This window comes from Periplaneta americana, chromosome 16 (genome assembly GCF_040183065.1).
Source record: "Periplaneta americana isolate PAMFEO1 chromosome 16, P.americana_PAMFEO1_priV1, whole genome shotgun sequence".
Taxonomy (NCBI): Eukaryota; Metazoa; Arthropoda; class Insecta; order Blattodea; family Blattidae; genus Periplaneta; species Periplaneta americana.
This window is the reverse complement of record NC_091132.1, coordinates 143,946,010-143,972,281: the sequence shown is the minus strand read 5'-3', so window position 1 is coordinate 143,972,281 and position 26,272 is coordinate 143,946,010. Positions and strand designations below refer to the sequence as shown.

General features: G+C 36.4%; 1 protein-coding gene across 2 annotated transcripts in view; it reads right to left on the bottom strand.

Moving 5' to 3' along the window:
- Positions 1–3,007: 3,007 nt before the first annotated feature.
- Positions 3,008–26,272, bottom strand: part of klu (klumpfuss) — a 200,157-nt gene continuing 176,892 nt past the window's right edge. For both annotated transcript variants that reach the window (XM_069813119.1, XM_069813117.1), the window contains exon 2: positions 3,008–26,272. In XM_069813119.1, coding sequence (XP_069669220.1) covers positions 24,428–26,074 — 1,647 coding nt within the window. In that variant the 5' untranslated portion in view covers positions 26,075–26,272 and the 3' untranslated portion in view covers positions 3,008–24,427.

Genomic DNA, 26,272 nt, shown 5'->3' with positions numbered 1-26,272 from the left:
CTTTCACACAGGCCCCAAGCTTTACTTCCCATTCGAAGGAAGCCTTATGGTAATTTTAAAATCCATCGCTATCAGCCGGGATTCCACCTTCGAGCCTTGGACCCAAGGACCAGCATGGTAACAGTGAGACCATCCGCCATAGATATAGGTTTTATTAACATAATGCGGGGTCGCCAGTAAATATAAATAAAATTTAATAATAAATTAAATGTTCAAAGAGAAACCGGGATTTTTCGAAAATATGTATTATACAGGGACATCATTTTATTTTTACTAACATTTCTAATATTAACCTGGCTATACCTTTGGATTAACGGTTGAGAACCGGAAACACCGTTTGCTACCCCCTTCCACGACTATATTTCGATGATACTGGCGTAAAATACAAACAAATCACTGTACTAGGTATAGGAGGGAAGAAAAGTAGTTCATCCATTTACGTAAAGTAGGAAATATCGCGAATTGAGTTTGATAATTTTCATTAATCAAAATATAATACTGTATTAACAATAAGTGTTTTTACTCACGAACTAAGCTATCCATTCGGAGGTATTTATTATGCAGAGTATATTATACTGTCTAAAGCACATTGTATTATAATATAGAGAATGAAGTTAAATTGAAACACAATCATAATATGGATATTTAAACACATTTGTGAAAATGGTGGCCGTTCATTTCGATACAGGCTTCAGTTCTAATGTGTGCAATTCCAATTACCAGTTTCGTCCTTCGTACTAGTAACTCATGTTGAAATAATTCTGTACCTACTCTATAAAAGAGTACCTTACGTACTGTAAATTCAATCTTCACTTCTGGCCGATCCGAAAAGATAAAATTACTCAGACATGCTATCTACTGTCCGTTCAAGTGGTTTTGTCGCAGGATCGTAGAAAGGGGGGGGGGAAATCACGTGACAGTTAATTACTTAACGAGGTCCTTTCATTTAAGTTTTTTTAAATAGTTGTATAATATTACGTAGACGTCCAATTCCTAACAAAAAGTAATGTTTTCAGAAAAGAGCTAAGACAGCCCAGCGACTAGCCTTTACAGAGGGGCGAGCAGAAGTGGGTGGGGGAACCGGGATGCGACGTAGGCAAACGGACGACAGTACCTGTGCGAAAATATGATTTAATATTGAAATCTCTTTCGTCCCTGGAAAACGCGAACATATTTCTGGAACGTACTATGCTCACTCAGTACTGTTTACTATGACCGTAAGGCGACTTTGACTGCATACGCGGCCTTGGTTCTGTGTGAAGGACGGTTGGAAGTTTACTAGTAGAGGGGGTGGGAGTGAAGTACATTAAAAAACTCAGGTACAATAAAAATTGAAGTAAAAACAAAATGATGTTCCTGTATATAGAATGTTATATCAATGTAATATGAACAACAATGGGAGAGTAACTACCAGAACAATAATGTGGATATTACATGAAAAAAGATCGAGGAACACGACAGAAAGAACTGACATAATTCTGGGATCTATACAACACCAAGGACTCGTAGACAATGTATGCCAGAATCGTGTAGAATGGACTTTGAGAATCGCAAGACGCAGTGCGCGGCAGATACAATTTACCGGCATTATAACCTATAATTTTCAACACACGCTTTGATGAAAGATTAAGTTCAATATCTCGTTTTCTTATTCCCTCTTACTGGCGCATTATTTATACGGGACTATAAGTCTAAATCACAGCCTATTTGTTTACCTCCCGTGCGAGATAGCGGTCGGAAGTCCGCACTAAATATGAATGCTATGACCGGCTATGACGAAAAGCTGTATATGCAGCGCACTGTAGCTTCAATAGCCATACATCGGAAAACATGTGCTGAAATAAAATCCATTACTTTCAACGAGACGAGCTGCAAGACTACAACACAATACCATCATTATTTCATTGTTGATTTTATTTTTTATTATAAATGAATTTATATAGTACAGCAGTCTTCCTTCACCGTAAGTTAATTTTGTCCCTACACAATATTCTATCAGCATCTTCGTCTATTACACCACTGTAATTCATACTTCACCTAATTCTATCGTGTTTCCTCGGCCTTCCTTTTCTTGTACTCGTGAATCTAAAATTTTCTTTTAATTTATATTACCTTAGCCCTTCCCTCTTCCATCACTTCAGTTAGTCTTGCCATCTGTGATCTCTCCCATAACATTTCGTATTTTGTCTTCTCTTGCTTTCCTGGCAGATATTCCCCAATAATAATTTTTTGTTTCTAGGAATCTGTGTACATAAAAATACATTGAACAAGAACCTGATAATTAATATTTGAGGAGAAAAATTCGCTCCCGTGCCGGTGATCGAACTCGGGTGCTTGGTTCTACGTACCAATTCTATCCACAGTACCGGACCGAACCCTCCTCCTTCAAACATTCGGTCCGGTACTGTGGCTTGAATTCGGCGTAGCTCAGTGATCAGAGCGCTTGGTACGTAGAACCAAGCATCGGAGTTCGATCCTCGGCGTCGGAGCGAATTTTTCTCCTCAAATATTAATTGTCAATATTACAGATATTATTTTGTAGGACAAATTAATAAAAAAAATCTATAAGAACCTGATGGCCAATACAGGGAGTTATACCTGAAAGCGTGATTTACATAATACATGTCACTGTACGTTCCAGAAAACCACAATTTAAGTCACACAGTTAGTGTGCACTCAATGTTGGTTGCTTGACGGTTGTCAACCCACTTTGAGGTCTGTGGATATAGAGGGAAAAATTGGATTGGTGTCTGACAGAGTTCCCGGGTAGCTCAGTTGGTAGAGCGTTGGTACGTTTACCAAAGGTCCCTGGTTCGATGACCGGCCCTGGAACAATTTTTCCCTCGAAATTATTCAACCTATAAGTTGTTTTGTCCCGTGAAAGATGTTACTTCATAATACAAAATTGGCATTAAAATTACTTTCTCTTTAGGCTATGGTAAATGTGGAGACTCTTTCATAAAAGTTACTGAAAAAGAAACATTATGTTACAAAAATGAAACACAAGTTCACAAAGAATCATTTATTCAAAATATTATATATTATATACGATATTCTCAAATGCAAGCTCGACAGAGAATATACAGAAGATAATGTTGAGCAAATGTGAAGAAACTCGGTGTGGATCAATTCAATGCAGCTGTCTGCTCCTTCCCCCAATATAATAAAAACGACAGCTCATTTTTCCACTCCCTAAACCATCATTTAACATCTTGAGTTACACAATGTATTGACATAAACTACACCAACCAGATCATCATAATACTGTACATGTGTGTTCCAATATTCATTGTTTTCCAACAACAACTTTTCCAGACAAAAAAACTTAACGACACTTGACGAAACAGATAAAGATACATACATTTTAAGTATTAACAGCTAACAAAGTACTGGGGGAGGATGGGTTGGTCTCAACAGCAGCCACCGACACTTACGAGAAATTAATTCAAACATACTGGCCATATATCAGATATCTCACCATATAGATCAATCTTTGCACCACTCTATTAAGAGTCGTGTATAAATTTAAGAAAACATAGTTTTAAAATTGAAATTGCAATAGGATTAAGTTCAAAGTTGTGTTGATGCTTACAAGAATTGCGACTGCAATGCCGAAATTGGTCTATATATCAAATTACAAAGATTAAATTGTGAGATTTATACCTCCATGAATCGGAGAAAAGATCTTTAACGAGATTTTCTCGTTATAAAATACTCTGGGTTACTTTATACATAAATAAGCCTTCAAACGTTTTATTAACACTAGTATATGTCATTATTCTGCATGCTTATTTTTGTTATATTTCAGAATCTTCTAAATACTTACACCGTTTAAAAATGTACTGTGCAAGTAAAATACACAAAACTGAATTTTAGTCTAAAATATCTATGTATTAATTTGAAATTGTACAATGCGTTATCATCAGTCAAATTAAAATGTTTAAACTTAAATAATACACTATCTACGAAAAAGTAATTGGGCACTGTTTTTGTCCCTTTTAGAACCTCGTGGTACACCTCTTGTTGCTATAACAGCAGCCACTCTATCAGGCATGCTCTCCACTAGTTTGTGTAGGATATCCACTGGAATACGTCGCCATTCCTCTTGTAAAATGACACTCAGTTGGACATCTCCCGAGACCTCAGTCACCTGTCCAATTCTTCGCAAAGGTGCTCAATGGGATTGAGATCAGGACTCTGTGCAGGCCAGTTCAACCGGTGAACATTATTGTCTGCATACCACTGCATAGTAGCCGCCGAAACATGGGGCCAACTTGCATTGTCCAACTAAGTGCCATGTTGCAAGAGGAATGGCGATGCATTCCAAAGGATATCCTATACAAACTAGTGGAGAGCAAGACTGACAGGGTGACTGCTGTTATAGCAACAAGAGGTGGTACCACGAGGTTCTAAAGAGGCAAAAACAGTGCCCAATTACTTTTTGGTAGTTAGTGTATATCGCTTTTACCGCTTGAGTGCAGGTCAACGTCTAATACTTCTAAATTGTTTTGATAGTATTATTTCTAAATTTAGGAAAAACAATAACGAATTCAGAAAATCAACGCCATACATGGTGACAGAAGAGTAGAAATTAATGTAATAATATTTAAGAAAAACCATAATGAATTATTCCGATGTGTAACGTCATATTATGTGGTGACAAAACTATAATAATGGATCACAGACCAATTTAGTTTACTTCGGTTTTGTGTGTCTTCATTTAAAATAAAACTTTAAGGTGTGTTTCATTGTTTTAAATGTGATGTATGGCAGACAAAACAATTAAGTCTGTGATATAAGTAAACGTGTACTCTTTGTTTAAATGATTACTAATTTTTAAATCTTTTAAAATCCTATATATTCAGAGATCAAGGTTTTCATATAATTGACAAATTTATATTTCTTGTAAATATATTATATATAATAGTAAAACAGAAGTTGTTACAAGATATATTTCGCTCTTTTAGCAGTTGAATGTCCCATCAACTTTTATTTTATAAAGTTGAACATATAAATAATCATGGTATAATTCTACAAGAAACTTGACACAATTAACGTAACAGCGTTACTTGCTTTTTATTGTAATTTATCAATTACGTATCTTCCCCTTGATATGTATATAAGTATTAGCTCTTAAAATTTACAAATGTCGATGGACTGGAAAATATTTAATTTCATATCGCGAGCTTTCCACGCCAGATGCTCGGATTCAGATTTCGACGAGTTTAAATAACATTTATGACAAGTTTCGACGATAAAGGACTAGGTATTGTCGAGGTATTTTAATTCCTCTTTTCATGATTCACCATCTCTCCACTGCCATTTCAACCTCTAAAATCTGTCTGTCAGAATTTCTTTCCGTAACTCTCGAATGTGTTGCAGACCACTCGCTTGTTGTGTTCAATCTTGATATTATACTTTTCCCATCAGAGGACTCTACAGTTCTACAAGACACTATAGTTCCTCGATAATAATAGAATAGAGTTGAGACAATGAGCATACTCCTTCTGATTGGTTGGATGGATTAATAGTTATGGCAAGAGAATCAATTTTTCGTTATAATTATTATAGAAATTCCATTGACAGTATATAAAAACTAAATACAAATATTTACATACGGAATACTAAATAAATTTTACAAGAGAAAGAGTTCATCCAAAGGGCTGGACTCGGGAAGAGTACCCAAAACGCTCATTGCATTTCCGCGTTGAATTGCAATACTTAAACGTTGACGCAAATAAGTAGTGCAACGACGATCACCGGTAATGGAGATCAAAATTTGGCCGATTTGAGATACAAAAACTTTAGAGTCATGACTCCAAGGACCGAAGGTCTCCACAGCAAAGGGGACAAATATATAATTGTCTAAAAGATGAGCATACTTAATGAATTTTTTTTCACGGATAATTCAGCAGCAGATGCTGTGCGTCTGGAGGTATTCGGCAAGTGAGATGGAGCTAGAGTGTCAACGCAAGTGGAGTCCCAAATTAAAGATTTTTCTCTAGACCATGGCATTAAGGTGAGACAATCGGGCCGTTTACCATCCGCGCGACTAATACCTGGTGGTTCCAAAGGAGACGGGATGCCACAAGAAGTCAGAGATCTTTTAATGATATCATTGAGTGATGTATGTCTGGGAATGCGACCCTTGCTCCTCGCACAGCTGAGTGCATGAACATACAAGTAATAAATCTAGATACTCAAAAATAAATTGGATCGATGAAATAATAAATTGTCCATTATCTGTAATATCTAGATTCTAGATTTCCTTTATAGTAGTTGAGACCTTCTTTCCATCAACAAATAAAATGTGTAATGATTTGATAGCACTGAAAATAGAAAAACAAATCTCTTATGAGAAGTAAAGCTATAGACTTATGTATTGTATACATAATATAATAAACGAATTTGATACATTATTTCATAACATATTATTTTATAATAAAATTTATTATATATAGGCCTACCTATCTAACGCATACAATTTATTATTACAGCTCGTTTATCACTGAAGAATAAGCAAAACTATTTACTAGAAGCAAAGGTGTGGTAAGTGCCTATTGAATTATGCTACAAGGTAGATGATGTTTGGATTCTGTCTCTACACTTATACTCAATTATTATCCAGGAACTCGACAATGATCTGCAGAGACATCTACCCGTTAAGCAGAAAACTTTGTGGATGAGAAACGGCCGATAATAATTTTCAATTCTTCTCATTGAATGATAGATTATGTTTGGATTTTGTCTCAACACTTATACTCAATTATTATCGAGGAACTCGACGATGACCTGCAGAGACATCTACCCGTTAAGCAGAAAACTTTGTGAGTGAGAAACGGCCGATCATAATTTTCAAGTCTTCTCATTGAATGATAGATTATGTTTGGATTCTGTCTCAACACTTATACTCAATAATTATCGAGGAACTCGACAATGACCTGCAGAGACATCTACCCGTTAAGCAGAAAACTTTGTGGGTGAGAAACGGCCGATCATAATTTTCAAGTCTTCTCATTGAATGAAGACAATGCGAGTCGTAAAAGTAAGCACGGTACCTCCTACTTAATTTGACTTTCAAAAGAAGCCATGAAAATAAATTTATCGTCCTTTAGAAATCCATCGGCCATGTTTAATCCCAGAACTTTGAATGTAATAACGAGCGCAGTAATGTGTGCAATGCCTGTCAGGGTTTAAACTGCATCTCCCATTCGTACGAGTGGGAATAAGACCGCTTCCTACAAGGAAAATGGGAGAGGCTGTCATGCGTTGGACTAATAGGTGATGATGACAGTGATTACAATGATGGTGGTGGTATAAATCTCGGGGAACACGGTCGTTGCAATTTCTCCGAAATTAAATTCATTATTGAATTTAATCCTACTGCATTTCACGTCATATGTTTCTGAAATACAGTGAAGAGTTGTGAGAACAGATTAACTTTGTAACCTTGTTTTCGAATACGTCTGTAATTACCGACACAAAACTGATTTAAAAATATACACAGAAACCATAAATTCAGGTGACTGGAACGAACCCATATTTCCATCGTTCTCCCCCTCCTCCATCACCACGCAAAGAGGCAATTTTAAATGCGAGATACACTGGGGCTCAGAAAAATCTGATACCAGACTCTCAAAAAAGACAGACTCTGCGTACAAATTTATATTTAACATGAATCTAATTAAAACAGAATATTATAAATTAATTATTTTCAAATATTCGAACCCAAGCATAGCTCAGACAACTTCAGAATGTAGTAGGCGGTGCTGTTGCGACTCCTACAGACACATGAATGGGACACGAGCACATACCTCCATATTCCAACTCAATCAATCACATACTCTACTAACATTAAACCAATAGATTGTTCAAAATTGGAGTCAAATTTAAAGAAAAACTGCAAATCAATTTTGAGATCTATAAAGTAACTATGTATATTGTATGTCACAAGAAAAGTGGAAGTAATTCAAATACCACATCGATAAAATTAAAATTATTTATTTACTGCACAAAGTAACGAAATGCATGCCTGCAATGAGAATGTAAAAAAAAAAAAAAAAAAAAAAAAAAGTAATGAAATAGCCTATATATCATCAGGAATAATTTTCGATTCTCAGCACAAACACTGATAAAATTTCAAATTAGCATACTAATTCAGAAAATAAATTAAATATGTATTAATCATCACATAACAATCGACTTTAAAAAGTTGAAATTAGTATATTTATTCGTAAAAGTAATTAAATGTATACAGGGGTATCACGAGGTCTTCCTTCGATAAAACTGAAATTACTTATTTATTGCGTAACGTAACGAAATGCATGCCTGCAATGAGAATGTAAAAAAAAAAAAAGTAATGAAATAGCCTATATATCAGGAATAATTTTCGATTCTCAACACAAACACTGATAAAATTCCAAATTAGCAGACTCATTCAGAAAATAAATGAAATGTGTATTAATCATCACATAACAATCGACTCTAATAAGTTGAAATTAGTATATTTATTCGTAAAAGTAATTAAATTTATACAGGCTGTATCACGAGGTTTTCCCTCGATAAAACAGAAATTACTTATTTATTGCGCAACGTAACGAAATGATTGCCTGCAATGAGAATGTAAAAAAAAAAAAAAGTAATGAAATAGCGTATATATCATCAGGAATAATTTTCGATTCTCAGCACTAACACTGATAAAATTTCAAATTAGCACACTCATTCAGAAAATAAATGAAATATGTATTAATCATCACATAACAATCGACTCTAATAAGTTGAAATTAGTATATTTATTCGTAAAAGTAATTAAATGTATACAAGGTGTATCACGAGGTTTTCCCCCGGTTTATGGAGGTGATTCCTGGTGTTATTTGGAACAAAAAACGTAAATACAGTAATGTGGTGACATTCATAGTTAAGGAGTTACAACAGATTTTCGAAACACGCCAGGGTGTATGTAGTGCTAGACATGTTTGCGCAGGACTAAAGATGTGTGGGGGGAGGATTTAACGTTTCACATTCCAAAGTATGGAGAATTCTTCATGAGAACGGACTGTATCCTTTTCATGTGCAAAAAGTGCAGCATTTAGAACTACATGATCATACCAACCGTTTGCCTGCCAGATCCCCAGATTTAACACCCTAGATTGCTGCATCTGAGGGTGGATGAAAGACATCGTGTACCAGATTAGGGTGCAAACACGAGAAGAGTTGATTTAACGCATTCCCGATGCCGCAGAGACAATAAGGAACGAATATGTGAAGTTACGAAATGCTACACGCGCGGTTCACACCCGTGCGAATTTTTGCCTTCAAATGCAGGGAGGAAATTTTGAACATTTGCTTTAAATCCACATTACATGCAAAAGACTGGTACAAAATGAAACACTTGTTTGTATTCTAACTATGATTTCCATTTTTGTCAGTGACATCCTCAAATATATATATATATATATATATATATATATATATATATATATATATATATATATAAAATTGCTTTTTTCTCCTTAATTATGAATGTCACCCCATTACTATATTTATATTTTTTGTTCCAAATAACACCAGGAATCACCCCAACAAACCGGGGGAAAACCTCGTGATACACCCTGTATATACCAATATAAATATGAATACCTCAAGAGAAAATATTTATTTTCAAAAGTAACGAAACATAGTCTATATAAACAGAAAGATTTTCGAGCCCAAATTATAGCACTGGTAAAAATAGAGGGGAAAAAAATAAAGCGTGTTCATAAAGACAACTAACGAAAGTAAAAGCCATTATGAAAAATTACGAGTAGAATCCAAATTCCAGGACAGATACAAGAACATTTTAACAAAAACATATGGATTATGTCATGAGAGACAAAATTCGAATCTTATTTATTCCAGAAACTGATAGAATCCCAATGAAAAATTGTGTTTTACTATCCTAAGATAAAAATATCTCATAAACTACTATTGTAAGAGATTGGACTTTTTAATGAAAATGTACGGAGTTTTGTGACAATTTAAATGTTACATCAAGATGAAAGATGGGGAGTGACCGTCCAAAGCCATATTTTGTGTACAAATATTTACACCGAAATAAGTAGTCATGAATTTTGTACAGAGGTATTAGATTATTATTAGAATAAATCTCTGTTGCGGCCTTTTATTAAGGACAGCAATGCTAATATTCAAAAACTTCACTTCTTAACATCAGTGTGCCATCCTTTGGACTCTATGTGTTTGAATTCATTGCATTTTTTTCTTTTCATCATAACTATAATTTTTTTTAGTTTTTTTTTTAATTAAATTCTTTGTGTCTGGGAAGGTAAATTTTTCTTGCATGGCCTCGAAATACTTGAATATTATTAAAACCATAACTTACATCATACACAGAATTGGGATGTATAAGGAATATTGCATCTGCATGTATAAAACACATACAGCACCAAATAAACTTATTTGTGAATAATTTGATATACTGTTCTCCAACCAGGAGATTAACCGTGAAAGGAATGTGCTTACTATTGCGTCATCTATTGGAGCGAAGTAGATAATATTACCGTTATGTCAGTTTAAAAAACATGCGCTCTCCTGCATATATTATTTCCTGTATGGAGGGATTAAAAGACCAGGAGATTAACCGTGATCTAATTTTGTAACTAGGGTAGTATAAGTATGTGTATATCAGTGTTATCGTTTGTAGTTTGAGAGTTAGCCAATGGAGATGCGTGTACCCACGTGTGTGACCTTATGATATCAGCATTCATTCACAGCATTACCCCGCTCCGTCTCATTCCCCTGAGACTTTCTCCTGATTGGAGTACAGTATGAGCATGGGGATATGAAGAAAAGAGAATTTTCAGCTCACAACCGTTAGTTATGTTTATAATTTTGTATCTCATTGCTACCAATTTCTGAAAATGTGAAGTAAATCAGTGAGGCAAACTTATGTTGATTTAAAGGAAATATGATAGCTAAACACATACATATATGTTTCAGGAATATTACTGCAAGTTCAAGTAAGTGTATCCTAATCACCTGACCATGCCTATACACTTATTCTAATCAAAGCAATATTAATAAATATGGATCTATGTTAAGGCACGTACTTTTCTCAAGGATTTACACATTCTACGTACCGTAAGTGCGTCTCCTATCTTCTCTATGCGAGATCTGTCTTAAAACCGCTCATGTTTCTTTCCGTTTAATGACATATATTTTTAATTATTAATTTATACAAATTATTAAGGGTGATTCGTCTTTATCATTTAAAGTGTTACACAAGGACAATCTTTATCTTTGATAGAAAGTTAACTGAAATGCACCTAACAATTTAAAGACATGTTCGAAAACATATAACAGGGATGAGGTTATTTCTATATAGCCTATACATGACGCGTTCAGAAAATACGTTTCGATTGGTTCTATATAAATGAATTAAATGAAATAATAATTGTTTTATTATTACAATAGTATGGGCCGGTATGCTGTAAACTAGTGTGTCCAGTAAGCTCAAGTCAGGGCAATACGCATTATACTCCGCATGAAAGTGTACTGTAAATTCGGTAAACGAACGACCATGTTCTGATAACGTTTCTGTCGCTAGAGTGTTATTTAGTTAACTGTCCGAAGACAGATTGGAATCTCAAAAGCGACATCAACAAGGCGTCACTCATGAATCAACTAAGAGTAGAAGCAAGGGTAATTACTACACATGGTTTCAAAAATCGGTACATGTTGTGATTACTGATATGTAGATCTACAGTCTGAGAACCGCTACTGTGGTGCAGAATAGCAATATACGTTACAAGAGCGGTATGTTGACGTTTTCATGTTCGAGGAAAAGATTGAAAAAGCGAAACGTAGTTGAGCTTTTTTAATTTCCGAGAACATGAAAACAAACATACCGCTCGTGTATCGTACATTATTTTGTGCGAAGATCGTTTATTATATACCTGAAAGACGAATTTCTAATTAGTTGCAATGAAATCTCCATGTTGGTTTCTGTTTAATGACGCCAACTTCGGAACACCAAAATATCTTTCTCCAACATTGTTGCTGTAAAATGTTTTCTGTATTTACTATACTCCAGCAGGCCGTGATATACGTCTGTCTTTTTTTCCCCCCAGTCTATAAATGCGAACTTAAAACAAACGGTAAGGTTATGTAATGATTTATTTTTCGTTTTAATATTTTAACAATATTATTTATATAACATATTGCAGTAATAACGTCGGCATCTGGAATCTCGTTGATTTTTTCACGGCATCCTTAATGTTACTTGTATCAGGAATTCAATAAGTTTCGTGGAGTAGTAGACTTTACTTAATTTTTGCAAATATTTAAAAACAATAATTAACATTGCAATTTAGGTGAAATTGCAGTGGTAAGTTTCCAATTTATAATTATTACTATGTTAAACGTCTCTAAAAATAATGTTAAAAGCCTAAAGCAGTAAAATGAATGTCGCGCTTAAGCGGTAAGAAGAGGGAAATTATGTGTGTTACGTTGGGAATACTGAATGTGGTATTTCACACTTACCGCGTATTGGTTCTGTGCGGAAAACAAGCAAATATGCACGATCTCGCACAAAATATAATGCAATAATTTGTATTACATAACTTAAATACGGTGGTTCGGGATATAGTTACTCGGCGTACAACAGTCGGGCTGATGCTTCTTGAACAGGCTTAATTCTGAAAGACAGGCTACTGTATGTCAAATGGCATACTTAATCCATTAATTAAAGAAATTAATGGAACAGAAATCTTACGACCATTTCGTGCAGAGAAATGCAACAGTACACACTTTAAATCACTAAATGAATGACAGTGGAAGTGTGTTTGGAGATCGTGTGATCAGTCGAGGACTACGGCCGTCTTGATCTCCAGATTTAAATCTTGCGATTTTTTTTTATGAAAGTCCAAGGACAGGATATTCTTGTAAAATCATTATAAATATAGAAAAGCGATATTCTAGTTTAAGTACATACATAATATCACAAACAGCAAACTACATATTGCATTTTTGGAACAATTATTTTTTTAAATTCGAGGCATGTATCTAACAACGGATCAATATTTAAAGGCCCTAAAGAATACGTTAATTTACGGTTTGTTTTTTCGCCAGAAAATCGGCCAGCCATTCACTGGGCGACGGCCCACTGATATCATGCAAAGAGGATACCAGCGTAGCTCAGAATTAAGGTACTGATCTCTGATTCCAGGGTGCAGTTGGGCGTGGGTTCGAATCCCACTTGGACTGATTAACAAGTTATGATTTTCTGGTGTTTTCTCCAGCATGGGACGAATGTTAGATAATTTTATGGCAAATATCACCTTACTATCATCAATTCTGGATAACCTCGCAATTAATAACACATTAAAAATTAAAACAAAATCATAACAAAGAGTCGAGAAGAAGTGTCGACGTTACCTGGACACACTAGTAGGCCTTGCCGTCAGGAACAGACCAATCCCTCGCGGCTGTTTTCACATCATCATCATCATCATCATCATCATCATCATCATCATCATCATCGCTGTTTTCATCACAGACTCTCGTCATCATTGCCTTCATCTTGAACCCAGTGACTTTCACCTTTCGTTACTTAAATAGATTTTTATAGAACGACAGTTCAACAACGATAACGTGAGACGGCTATGGAGGATTGGTTCAAACACTGGCGACAAATATTCAATGAGAAAATGCCAGAAATTCTGTCCCGTGTGAAACTAAGTCTCAGTGTAGGGACATGTGAGGAGAAGTAACTGATAACATTTGTAAGCTTATGATCATAACATTTTTTTTTAAACATTACTTAATCCATCTACACTGAATTAGAATTTATTTCTGAACGCACTTTGAGCTTTGATGGGTATATTAAAAAGTTTTACTTTTTGTAACCAACATGTTTTTTAACAATGACTAAGTTAGACTGTGCGACAGATAGCTATGCACACCGTAAAGTTTACAAGAAAATAACGTAACAGCATTGAACCAATCTTTCCGTCATACTCAACATAAATAGTAATCTGAATTATTAGAAGTATGTGCTCATGTTACCAACTCCGGTTTTAAAAAGATGCATACCCTGATCACAATATACAAACGAACAACAATTTAACAGCATCACAGAATCTTTCATTTCGCAGGTACAGTTTATAACATGTAAATTCCGACATGATACCTCGCCTACTCGATTTCCCTGCAAATTCATTATTTTTACTTCAGTCAAGAAAAATTAGAAATTGGCAAGTTCAAGTACATAATTTAAAACTGTGTTTTAAATTTGCTGTTCAAATTGGAAGTGACATAAAAATATATAGATAGAAGCATCTCACTCCATAAATTGGAACAGGCAATAGTAAACAAGTCACATAGAGCGAACCACGTGCGTATTATTAGGCATCATGGTTCATTCTTTGTGATATTTTCTTTTGAAAGTACTAGAATTCTAAATACATTTGGAAAAATCTCCTACTGAAAGACGTTTTTATTATATATTTTCTTCTAGTAAGTATGCACTTATGGATTATACTTTCAAATATTAAAAAATATGCCACAACTTGATAAAATTGTATAGAGTTTTAAACCCTTAAATGGCAGTATATAAGAAATTTAGCATTTTCTGATTAAAAATAGCAATATTTATTCCACAATTCAATCATTAACGTCTTAAAATTCCTACACTCCTTATTTTTTTTTTCCAAAAAAAAAACACTGTGGACAATTTTAGCACCATTTTCTTCCAACCTGGCCGAATGTTAAGAGACAAACAGCATCAAATAAATACAGCATGAAAATCGTGTATGAGTGTATTGTCGTGTTTTATACTCTTTGGCTATAGATAGAAAAACTTCTGCAGCTGCATATCAAGACAAACACAGCGTTGTTCGTGCATTAATATCACCTCTGTAAGACTGCAATTATTACTTGTCATAATTAAAGAATTCCGGCAGCTTTTTTCTTCTATAGCCAAAGGGCGCACGTAATTTTTACAATCAATAAGTCATGATATGTTACAAGTACAAACATCACATTATAGGCCCAATTTAATTTACATAAAATATTTGACATATATTCATATTCTTGTCTCTTAACGAACGATATGATAAGTAGTGGAGACATAGCATGCTCAGAGGAGAGAAAGTTCGAGAAACGAATAAAACGTGGCTTTATTGAGAATGAATAATGTTAATAGAAGCTAGCAAATTTTACTATGGCATGTCACCATTAACACGATGTTTTCACCGTTTTGTACTCTTTGGGGCGTATTAAAAGTAGCCAATTTTATATTAAAACAGTGTGGTGAATAATATTAATGATCGTTATGAGTAATGAAAAAACTATTAAACGACATAAATAATAAAAACATGTCTGATGAAAAATATTTACCTTAAAACAATCTACCTTATTAATAATAATGTACATTGGCAGTAATTCCAAATTTACAAAAAGGGCCTTCTTTAAAAGAAGGTGTAAACAAGGGTAACAACATAACTTACTAACTATTACAATCATTGTTCTTCCTTTAACAACCGATCCGTAAGATCAAACATTTATAAATTCAACATGGTTTCCAATATGAAATTATGAGAGGAAGCCAAACTGAAAGACTTTTTTTTTTAACATGTTTGAACTAATGAATACGGCTTATGACAGAATAGAAACTTTTTAATTAATTTCGCTCCTACTGGAACGAAGAATTATATAACAAATTTTCATAAATTAGCACAGATCGTATATTCGTTTGAGAGAGAGCCATTCGTGTGAGTATAAACAATGTATAAATCACAACTCCATCTAATAATGCCCTGTAATATTGATTACCTGTTCCAGTTACTGTCTTGTGTGTCAAAGGTCACATAACAATGTAACAATAAAATGTCTACATCAAATGGCACAACAATGTGGCAGATTTCAATAACAACTCCTCGACAATGTTGTCTCGTTCTGCTGATCACACTTAAAAGTATTGAACGCTGACTAATGAAGAGTTAAATCAATCAGTCCATGGGAAGGGTTTAGTGTGCATTAAATAAGTAAACATGTAAAAGTGTAAAAGGTAATATTGCCCTACATAATGAATTAAAAAACTGGCATATTTAACTTTTAATAGAAAATAATTGTTCATAGTACATATAAAAACACTGGCCATTGTATTTGGCACTATGACACTAATCGGCAAGACTCTCCTGATGCTACAATTATGTTTTCATGGTTTGAGTCCAAATCTCTTACTCATAAAATCAGACCTTGCTAGAAATCAAACCATTCAGGAGCACCTTGAGCACCTTCAGTTTCATTAAATGTCATTTTATGCATCACAATTACAGCATAGGTAAAGTTGTAAACTTGTCTAACACGAAATAGCATCAAGCAGTCTTATAGAGAGCATTGTTGTCTTGCATTCAAGAAGTGAAACTAAGACAAATTACTGGTACTGAATCTACAACGCATCAGCAGTTCTGAGGAATGTACATTGGCATACTCAAATAAGTTACCCTGATGCAAGCAGATACGAGCTAATTTCTATGGAACTAACAGTGCAACTATGAGATATGGTAATGCAAGGCATAGGTATGAATTTAGAAGTAGCAATTCAAATGAATTTTAGCCTTTCAAAATATTGGATGTGTGTCCACATAAACCTACTCAGATTTCTGCAATATTTCTGAGCTGCTTACAGGTTCCAAGCTCAAGTGTATAGCAGCTATCGCCCACTCAGAGTTCATTATGCTTGGGCTACTTGAACAGAGTAGGCGATACCTCAGACGTCGAGAGCTACTGCCTTTGAGATGCAACCTATAAGCAGTTCCGAAACTTCGGATAGATTAAATATTACTACACACCTATATAACCAAATCACCGAGAAAACAAAACATTTCAATAAATGACAATTTATTTCTGCCTTACAATTATTGTTTTTAAATAGAAACATGCCTTTTAATTTTAACATTAATTGAGTTTACTTGCACGGCAACATATAGTGTACTCACACCATACATATGGGCTTACTTGTTTCTGATGATGGCTCCATAGAGCCGAAAACTTTCAAATAAATATATATTATGTAACAAAATATTGTATAACCAATATATTTGTTAAATAAGGATAAGCATAGACGGCACATGTAATAAATTGTCATTTATAGTAATTAGCTTATCGGCCCCATCATGCCTCTTAAATTTAAAAAAAACATTTCAAGATTTTACTTTATGCATTATTCACCAAAACGAAGAAAATTCTGTTTTTAATAGAACTATTACGACCATATTTTGAAAAGGATGTAAGAAACTATGTCCAATATAAATTTTCGTTGCCTATGTCCAAATTAATTTAACATATCGTCGTTGTTCCTGCAATAACTCCCATGTGAAATATTTATCGATTTTCAGATTTTTTGTCTATTAAATAACATAAATAGTGATACAGAAAACAATAAAATCTCCTTTATGTATTATACTTCTTTGTTTCTAAAATGTAAGAATTCACAGTCTCCTATGTACGGCTGCCATAGGATGAATAAATGTGTTTTCTCTTCCTACTGAAAAAAAAAATTATATTTTGCACATAGGAGTTATTGCAGGAACAACGACGATATTTAAAAAAACAGATATTTCATTTAAAATCCTACATTTTGTCGCTAAATAATTTTATTTGTCTAATTTCCGTGGAAAATATGACGGTCAACAATAATTTTCATTCTAATCACACGGATTACCTGATGCATCTTCTTAATTTAAATATACAGGAGATAACGGTGTGAAAGCAATGTTTTGACTAGTGAGTATAGAAATTATTATTGCAACAGAAATTTGAGTTGACATTATTTTTCCTTAGGGTAATTAAACGCCACACAATATCCGTACGCAGAAAACAACTAGAAGGCAGACCAGACGTCCCCGATTTCCGGGGACAGTCCCCGGTTTTGAGTTGCTGTCCCAGGGAAGCAAATGTCCCCTTTTTGTCCCCGGAAATTAATTTGATTTTGTTTCAATGACATTTTACACATGAATATTTAAGTATCATGACGAAACAGCTGTGATTCATGCACATTTCTGAACGGTTCTCAGTATGAGACAGAAGAATCAGCGAGCACAGTATGAGATATTCTGCACTCTTTGAGAAGAACATGAGATATACCATCTTTGTCTTCATTCGCGTTGCGCGGTAGCGTTAGAACTACCACAGCGTCCATTTTTAAGTAGTTCAAAAAATGAAAAGTTCTGTGACAAACCAACAGGTCAAAATTGGTGTGATGTTTTTCAATATTTCAAAAAAAAAAATTCTATTCCATTTGAAAATCTTCTTAAAATAGTGTCATTAATCATGTGTTTTTCAGTCAGTAATTCGTCAGTTGAAAGACTTTTCTCCACAATGAACTCAATCTGGACTGATGAAAAGTCAAGAATGAAAATTGAAACAGCTTTGTTACAAGTGAAAACAAACTTTCATTTCTCATGTGAAGAACTTAATGTGAAGCTGTATGGGAATTAACAGATCCTTAAAAAGATATATTCTCCAGACCAGTATTTGTAAAATGTGTGTGTTAGAGTTCAGTGTGTACAATATTATGTGAAAGACTTCTATACATGCGTCAGTGCTGAAACTGAATTCAGTGGCTATAATTATGTACAGAAGTTATGTGTGTTTATTCATTTACTCGTAATTCAGAAAGTTAAGATACTCTACAAATTTAGTGTGCAAAGTTCTATAATTATATCCACTGTTACATGTAATTTCTGCAACATTTCAACGGATAGTGACTAGATAAGTGTTTGTGGTTTTTCTTGAAATTACCGATGTCCCCTGCTGGACCATAAAAAATCTGGTCAGCATAAACTAGAAGCGCGAGATATAATTAACTAACACGTTTCTGGGCTTCACAAATAGGTAATTATTACATTTCGGATTTAGATACAAAATTCATACTACCTGTAACTTTTTTTAAAATGTGATTAGTAACATTAATTTAAAACTGTACTTTCACGACTATTTATATAAACTTTCCATTGCAATAAAATGCATAGTTCGATAGGAAGCAAATTTTCCTGTTCATAGATGAAAACTAACATTTTACTGAGGCTTTCCCCTTTAACACCAGAATTATTAAAGTGGAATTTTCTTTAAGGTGGTGACTACAGTTAGAGGAATAGTTTCGGTTTAGTGTACTACTTCATTCTAGCATAAAATTGACAGCCCTAATCTTTTTTAATTTGTATACTGACAATGAGTAAAAGTCAATTGTGACGTAGAAAGAGCATTCTCCCTGTATAAACTATTCAGTGCTATAATTAAAATTTTGAGCATTTTATTAGGTACATTTTATTTTGCTCTGACAATAATCCTGACAATCTCTTACTCGCCTATTATAAGCAGTCTCAAAAAAAACTTAGTTTCTTACTGCTTACGAGTTACATAAATGAAACTTCTTAGTGAAGTTTAAATTTAATCTCATACGAAACTAACAAAACTTCCTTGATTCTGATTTATTACTGACAATCTTGGGTTTCAAATGAAAATAAATGGCGTCATGAATATTACACAATTTCGTATTTTTAAATTTTACGACAACAATAAAATTTCTAATTCACTTAAATATATGTTAATGAACTGTTCGTAATCCTTCCTAATTGAATGTTCAAAGCATATCATGAACAGTTTAAACGTCAGCTGAGAAATATCGGTAATGAAGGATTCTAACTGATTCAATTTAGTCACGTCGGAGGGCAGCCCTGTCCAGTACTGACCTGTATAGATTTGTCTTCTATCTTTTCGAATGATGCACGGAAGCCAAAACAGTTACAGACGAAAATATCTGTGTGGGAACAATTTTGTAAATGACATCGTAAGTATACTTGGGTTTTATAGTTTTAAGTTTAAGGCTAATTTAATGTCTATGATAGAGTTCTGCGTTTGCTACTTTCGCATTTCGCTCGAGCATGAAAAAGCGATCCTGTAGTGTACGAGGCTTTATCACTCGCCACTAATCTCAGAGCGAGTGATCACATATATAACAGATTGGCCATCCTCATGTTAAAAACGATAACGTGTGGACGAGAACAACCAGCAGGATCGCCACTGTCGATTAGTAACGACCATGCAGTTGGTACAGTTGCTCCATGCAATTCAAATGAGAGTTATAACGTGACTTTCTGCAGTCGCTAGATGGCAGCATACTGAAATTGATAAAAGTTGTTGCCTTCAAAGTCTAATCTGTTATATGTTTTCTGAGCCGAACCGAACGAAATACACACGTAACAGTTGCTCCAATGAACATGGATGGGGAAACTAGACAAGTTGTGGAGACCAAAGTTTTAAGTCACGGATAGAAATTAAGCAAGCCATTATACTATAATTGACTGCGGGAAAAATTTGTTACGGAACGAACATAAATTATTGCTCTCAGTCATTCTTCTATTAATTTTATTTTCGAACCAAAAAGACAATTTAATATGGCATTCATTCTCGTATTATTTCTTGTTTTGATTCAAAGACGTAATTCAATATATAAATTATTTAAGTTTCGTGTAATTACAAGATAAAAAGTGAACAAATAATTTTCCATTGATAAAGTGTTTTAAATACAAGAAGTAAAATTAAGCACAGAAATAGTAAATAGAATGATAAGTCAGAACGATTATAAATATTATTATTTTCTTCTTCATTATCCCACAGAAGATATCTAACTCATTACGTCACAGTAAAGAGTACTATAGGCTATGTGCACTTCTGAGTAAAAATTTAAACGATTACTGGATGCTTCCTGCGAATCTCCTTTCACGCGAGCATAGTCCGTTCGTCAACATAGTTTAGAGCACTTTTCACTCGAAGGAAATTTCCTCGAGTGCGGAACCTTTGAACGAATACGAGTCATTTGCACTGTTCTAGGCTATTGGGGTAATCGATATTAATATTTTTGTTATATTTCATCCATCTAATAGCCTACATTCGTAGCGTTCTATTAAATAGGTTCATCCAAAGATTAAAGTTTCATTACGTTAAAATAAACTATTAATAAAGTAATAACAAGTTTGTTTTCAAAATACCAAAAATTTGACGATATCCAATAGGTAATAATTATTGGTGTTAAGATACATCCTAAACGAAATTTAGTGGAAGATATCGAGAGACAAGTTGCAAACATACAAGTAGCTTGCGTATCTCGATGTCTAAATTGATTTGGCACAATACGTATTTCTCCTAACAATAACATTATAATATACTGTAAAATCATATCAATAACTTATGCTTCGCAGTCGAGGGTATGTATAATCATGGAATATTTGCGGCGAAAGTTTTGAGGAAGATTAACGGCAAAGTATGGGATGTACGTTTAGAAAAAAAAAAGCCAAGCAACAATATATCATGATTGAAAAGAAAAATCATCTTGCAACTTTCTGCAGGTACATTAGGAAACCCTCCCATAGCGTTGAAGGGAAGGCTGTCTCTTATGTTAAAGTGGATAAACATATCACTTCCCTATAATAATTAGGGACCAGCAGTGCTGTAACTGATCAATGAGTTACGTATTTATTTGTGACAATTCTTTTGAATTAGATTTCTACTCCGTCAACGTAGATTATCTATTCCCCAGTGTCATGGAAGCTCCACTGCGTCAGGTTGAAAAAAAAAAAAGATCCTACAAACGTTTATATGTGTGTCAGTCTTATCCGTAGATCATTGACCTAATCGAAGATTATCTGTCATGGATGGCTAATTGTTGTGCCCGTCTTCAATCATACGATAGTGACATATCATTGTGGCACTACGATTTTGTCATTTAATCAATTTTACTGATGAAAATGAATGAAGAAATGCTAGACTGATGACAGGAAAAACGGGTTACCCTGAGAAAAGCACCTTTCGTCCATCAGGTTGCAATTTTCGGGATTTTAACCCCAGTCTCCAATAGATTCTATAATCGTTCGGAAAAAAATGTGCCCAAATAAAAGTATGAAGACTATTGGCTAAATGTATCTACAGGGACATCAATTTATTTTCACTAACATTTTTAATATCAACCTGGCTATACCTTTCGAGAACCGGAAAAACAGTTTGCTGGCCCCTTCCACGACTGGAGTTCGATGATACTGGCGTAAAATACAAACAAATCACTTTACTATGTATAGGAGGGAAGAAAAGTAGTTCATCCATTTACGTAAACTAGGAAATATCGCGATTTTGAAAGCTCTTTCGTCACTGGAAAACGCGAACATATTTCTGGAGCGTACTATACTCACTAACTCAGTACTGTTTACTATATGCGACCTTGGTTCTGTGTGGAGGACAGTTGGAACTTCATTAGTAGAAGGGGATGGGACTTCATTCAAAAACTCAGGTACAATAAAAATTGAAGTAAAAATAAAATGGTGTCCCTGTATTATTAATTATTGCAATAAATTATTTTACGAATTTATAATATTTTTCTAGTAGCGGATATTTCAGTGATTTATCATTTTACTTCAGTCGTGTCAATTCGTTAAGCGCCAAAACAATACATCATTTTTCTACTTTGACGTTGCCTGTGGCGCATAATGAAAGATGGATTCATTTCATATCCATACCTTGATGAGAAATGGCGGAAGGCTGGCGTGAAACTCGCCAGTAGTCAAAAGAAACTGTTCAAAACACAGTCTTGATCCACTAAAAATCAATTTTGTTTTGCAGAATTCGAGCCCGGAAATGATTAGAAAAACAAAAAGAAAAAATTCCAAAAGGCAAATAATTTAAAGATACTGAATGAAATTATACCTCATAATCTCAATACAAATTTAAAAAAGGGTGAAATGGGCCACACACTAGCTCTTCGTTTTAAAGATGAGCTTGGATAAGCACGCACTGACCCTGTTGCTGTCAGTACGATTGTGACCCCCTTCCCTACATCAGCACTCAAAGATCGATAAGGAGTCGCAAGGACGAGCCGCGTCACGTGGGATCGTTGCGGGACACGAGCTCAATAAACTCTACAATCTAGATAGTTCATTGCGATTCAGATTTTGAGTTCTGTAACAATGTTTGATAATTTAATTTCTTCGTCTTTCAAAGTTATTTACAGGTTCCGAGTCTAGTGTAACGAAACCTGGGGTTCACTGGTATCCACGCAGAACGTACGTAATAGACTAGCCTTGATGTCCTTTAAAGTTGTTACGAAACATTGGAGAAATTAATTTCCAAACGAGGCTACAAAATTCAAAATTCTTATCACAATGCAATCGCCGTAAAGTTAGACATTTCTCAGGGTTTATTAAAGTTCTAACACGCAAAGCCTTTGCACCATAACATACGAAGTTATTAAAATAAAGTTTGATTTCAAACACATTCTTAAATACTGGAATAAACCGAACTTATGTTTGACATTTGAAACATGTACATTTTATCTTGCCAGATTATTTCTCAGTGATTTAATTTGTTCTGCTTGCATCAAGTCCCCAATTTAGATTTTAACAATGTCTTTCTAAAAAAAAAACACGCATATCATAAGGATAAACAAACTGGATTAAATACCTAAAAAGCTAAAACAAAGTATTTAAGAAAATAAAAATATTTTAGACAAAATTATTTTTGTTTCTGAACCTGCATTAGACCTTATCGAGAACCAAAATTTGTAATAAATTATATAGACAAATTGTTTAGATATTTTAAGGTAGAAATGCAACCACATTAATTAAACCTAACACTCAAAACAGTCATCATGTGACGTCACACACGATCAACACAAAGAGACAGAAATACTGTTTGTAAAGCAGGTAATACTGCGACAAGAATGATCGGTAGTGTCTTTCTGAACGAACAAGTTGGAAGCGAAGAGATTCAAATCCGAATGTTTCTAATACAAGAAAATTAAACTTTGGAAACTAAGCTCCTTCGCAGAACTCCACCCATTTGTCAACAAGAAATGGGCCTTACTTGCTAATGTACGAGGAGCCACAGCAACGTATTGGAAGGTCTCAACTTCGAACTCCATCCAATATGCGGGAAGGCAGATATATGAATCAGCATTTACTGTGATTTTTTATTTATTTATGTATGTTTGGATTAAAGCGAGTTGCAGCAGTTCGCGAGCCATACGCTGGGAGTCACAGAGCTATACGATAGCGGGAAAATGAAATGTAATGTAATGTAATAAAACGTCTTGTTTGGTCGATATAGTAATGAAAATGACTATATTAACAACCCGACTAGGAAGAAATGTTCTTGTGGAGAATAGTGTTGTAACGGATGAGATTGACAATGTTTTCTGTAACAATCTTGTACTCGTATATACAATTTAAAAAACACGAATCCAACAACCGGCCGGCGGCTATTTCATAAAAATTCTTACTTAAGTCTGTCTGATGTCCACGTGACCGTGTGTCAACCTCATCACAACCTTCGCACAGTGAGCATTCTTACAACTATCGCGACTCGGCCTGCGTTCCTTCACTCAGTCGACTTTGTCCACGGACAGGGAGCTGAGGGCTTGCGAGGGGGACAGCGGGGGGTCGATGATGGAATGGTCGCCGCCGGCGCCCGCGTCGTAGCGCGCGTGAGTCCTCATGTGGCGCGTGATCATGTCGCGCCGGCACGCCGCGTACGGGCACTGCGGACACTTGTACGGCTTCTCGCCGGTGTGCGTGCGCTGGTGCGTCGAGAGGTGGTCGGAGCGGGAGAACACCTGCCCGCACACCTTGCACGTGTAGGGCTTGACGCCCGTGTGCAGGCGCATGTGTCGCGTCAGCATGTCGCTGCGCGCGAACGAGCGCTTGCACACCTCGCACAGGTACGCCTTGGCGGCGGAGTCGGCGGCGTGCTGGCGGCTCTTGTGGCGCGACGCCATGTGCTTGGCCAGGCGGTCGTGCAGGCTGAACATCTGGCCGCACACCGGGCACACGTAGGCCACGTCGGAGCCGGGCGGCATCTCCTCCACCACGGGCGACACCTCCAGGTTGTAGCGCACGGCCACGGACTCCTTGGTGGTGGGCGAGGCCACGTCGCCCTTCACCACGGGCACGGACACCGCCCCCCGCGGCGGCAGCAGCTCCAGCGAGGGCGGCACGGAGTCCGTGCTCGTGCTGCTGCCCACGCGCTCGCGACTGCCCTTCATGGAGAGGTCCAGCGGCGAGTCCTGCGGCGAGGACTGCTCCGACTCCAGCGAGCCGCCCTTGCTGTGCTGGTGCAGGCTGAGCGGGTGTGGCACGGGCCGGCCAGGCTTGGCGGCGTCCAGCCAGTTCGGCAGCTCCGAGTCGGAGTGGCTGCGGCGCCGGAACAGGTCCGGGTACTTGGCGTGCAGAAAGCTCTCGAAGCAGTACGTGGGTGCGGGCACGGGCGAGATCGGCGTCTGCGGCGACACCGGCGAGGGCGGGAAGAACCTCTCCTGGGTGTGCGGTACGAGTCCCAGTCCCGTCGAACACAGCGGGCATATGCACCCGGGATACCGCTGGTGTTGATGATGGTGTTGCTGATGCTGCTGCTCTTCTTCTGCGGGGTTGCGGACCTGTAGCCGCGGCAGTGGAGGGGTGCAGCTGTTCCCACCCTCGAAATCGTCCTCGACACTACTGTCCTTTAGCCTCAGAGGGCTGAAACTGATTTTAGGAGAGTCCGTCGTGGAACTGTGGGGCGATTTGTTGGAAGAGGACGCGGGACTGAACACGTCCTCCACCTCGTCCTCCTCCGAGATGGCGCCGTAGTGGTAGCGCTCTCGGTCGGCGCTGTCGAAGCGAAAAACATCACCGTGGTGTGGCGCCATGTCTCGACCGGCCTCCTCCTGACCCTGCCCACTGAACATGTGTTTCGAGGTCTTCAGCACGTGCTGCGGTGCATCCTGGTCGATGTGGTTGTTGTTGTGGTGGTGGACGTTGTTGTTGAGCGCCGTGCAGGATACCTGAGTCGCTAGCTTGTCTACCACTTGGCTGAGGCGCTTCCTCTTGCGTTGTTTGTTGTTCCTGTGGTTGTTGTTCGTCGCATGTGGATGGTTGTTGTTGCTGGTTTTGTCACCATTCCGATGATCTACGCTGTCTACGAAGTTCTGTGTAGCCGAAGTATTTTCTGTTGTCGCTGATTCAACCTGGGTCTCGGCCATCGTCATCAGCATTCGGCGGCGTAGCGACGCCGCATATCCACAACGCAGCTGTCGCTACTGTCGCCTGAATCGACGACAAGTCCCGCGCCCTCGGGCAAAGACCACTTTCTTCCGTCAACACTGCTCATTTCTGATGCATTCGCTCGTGCTCGACTGTGTCGGATTTGTAGAACGTAACAAGCATGGGATTTTAACACGAATTCTCTCCAC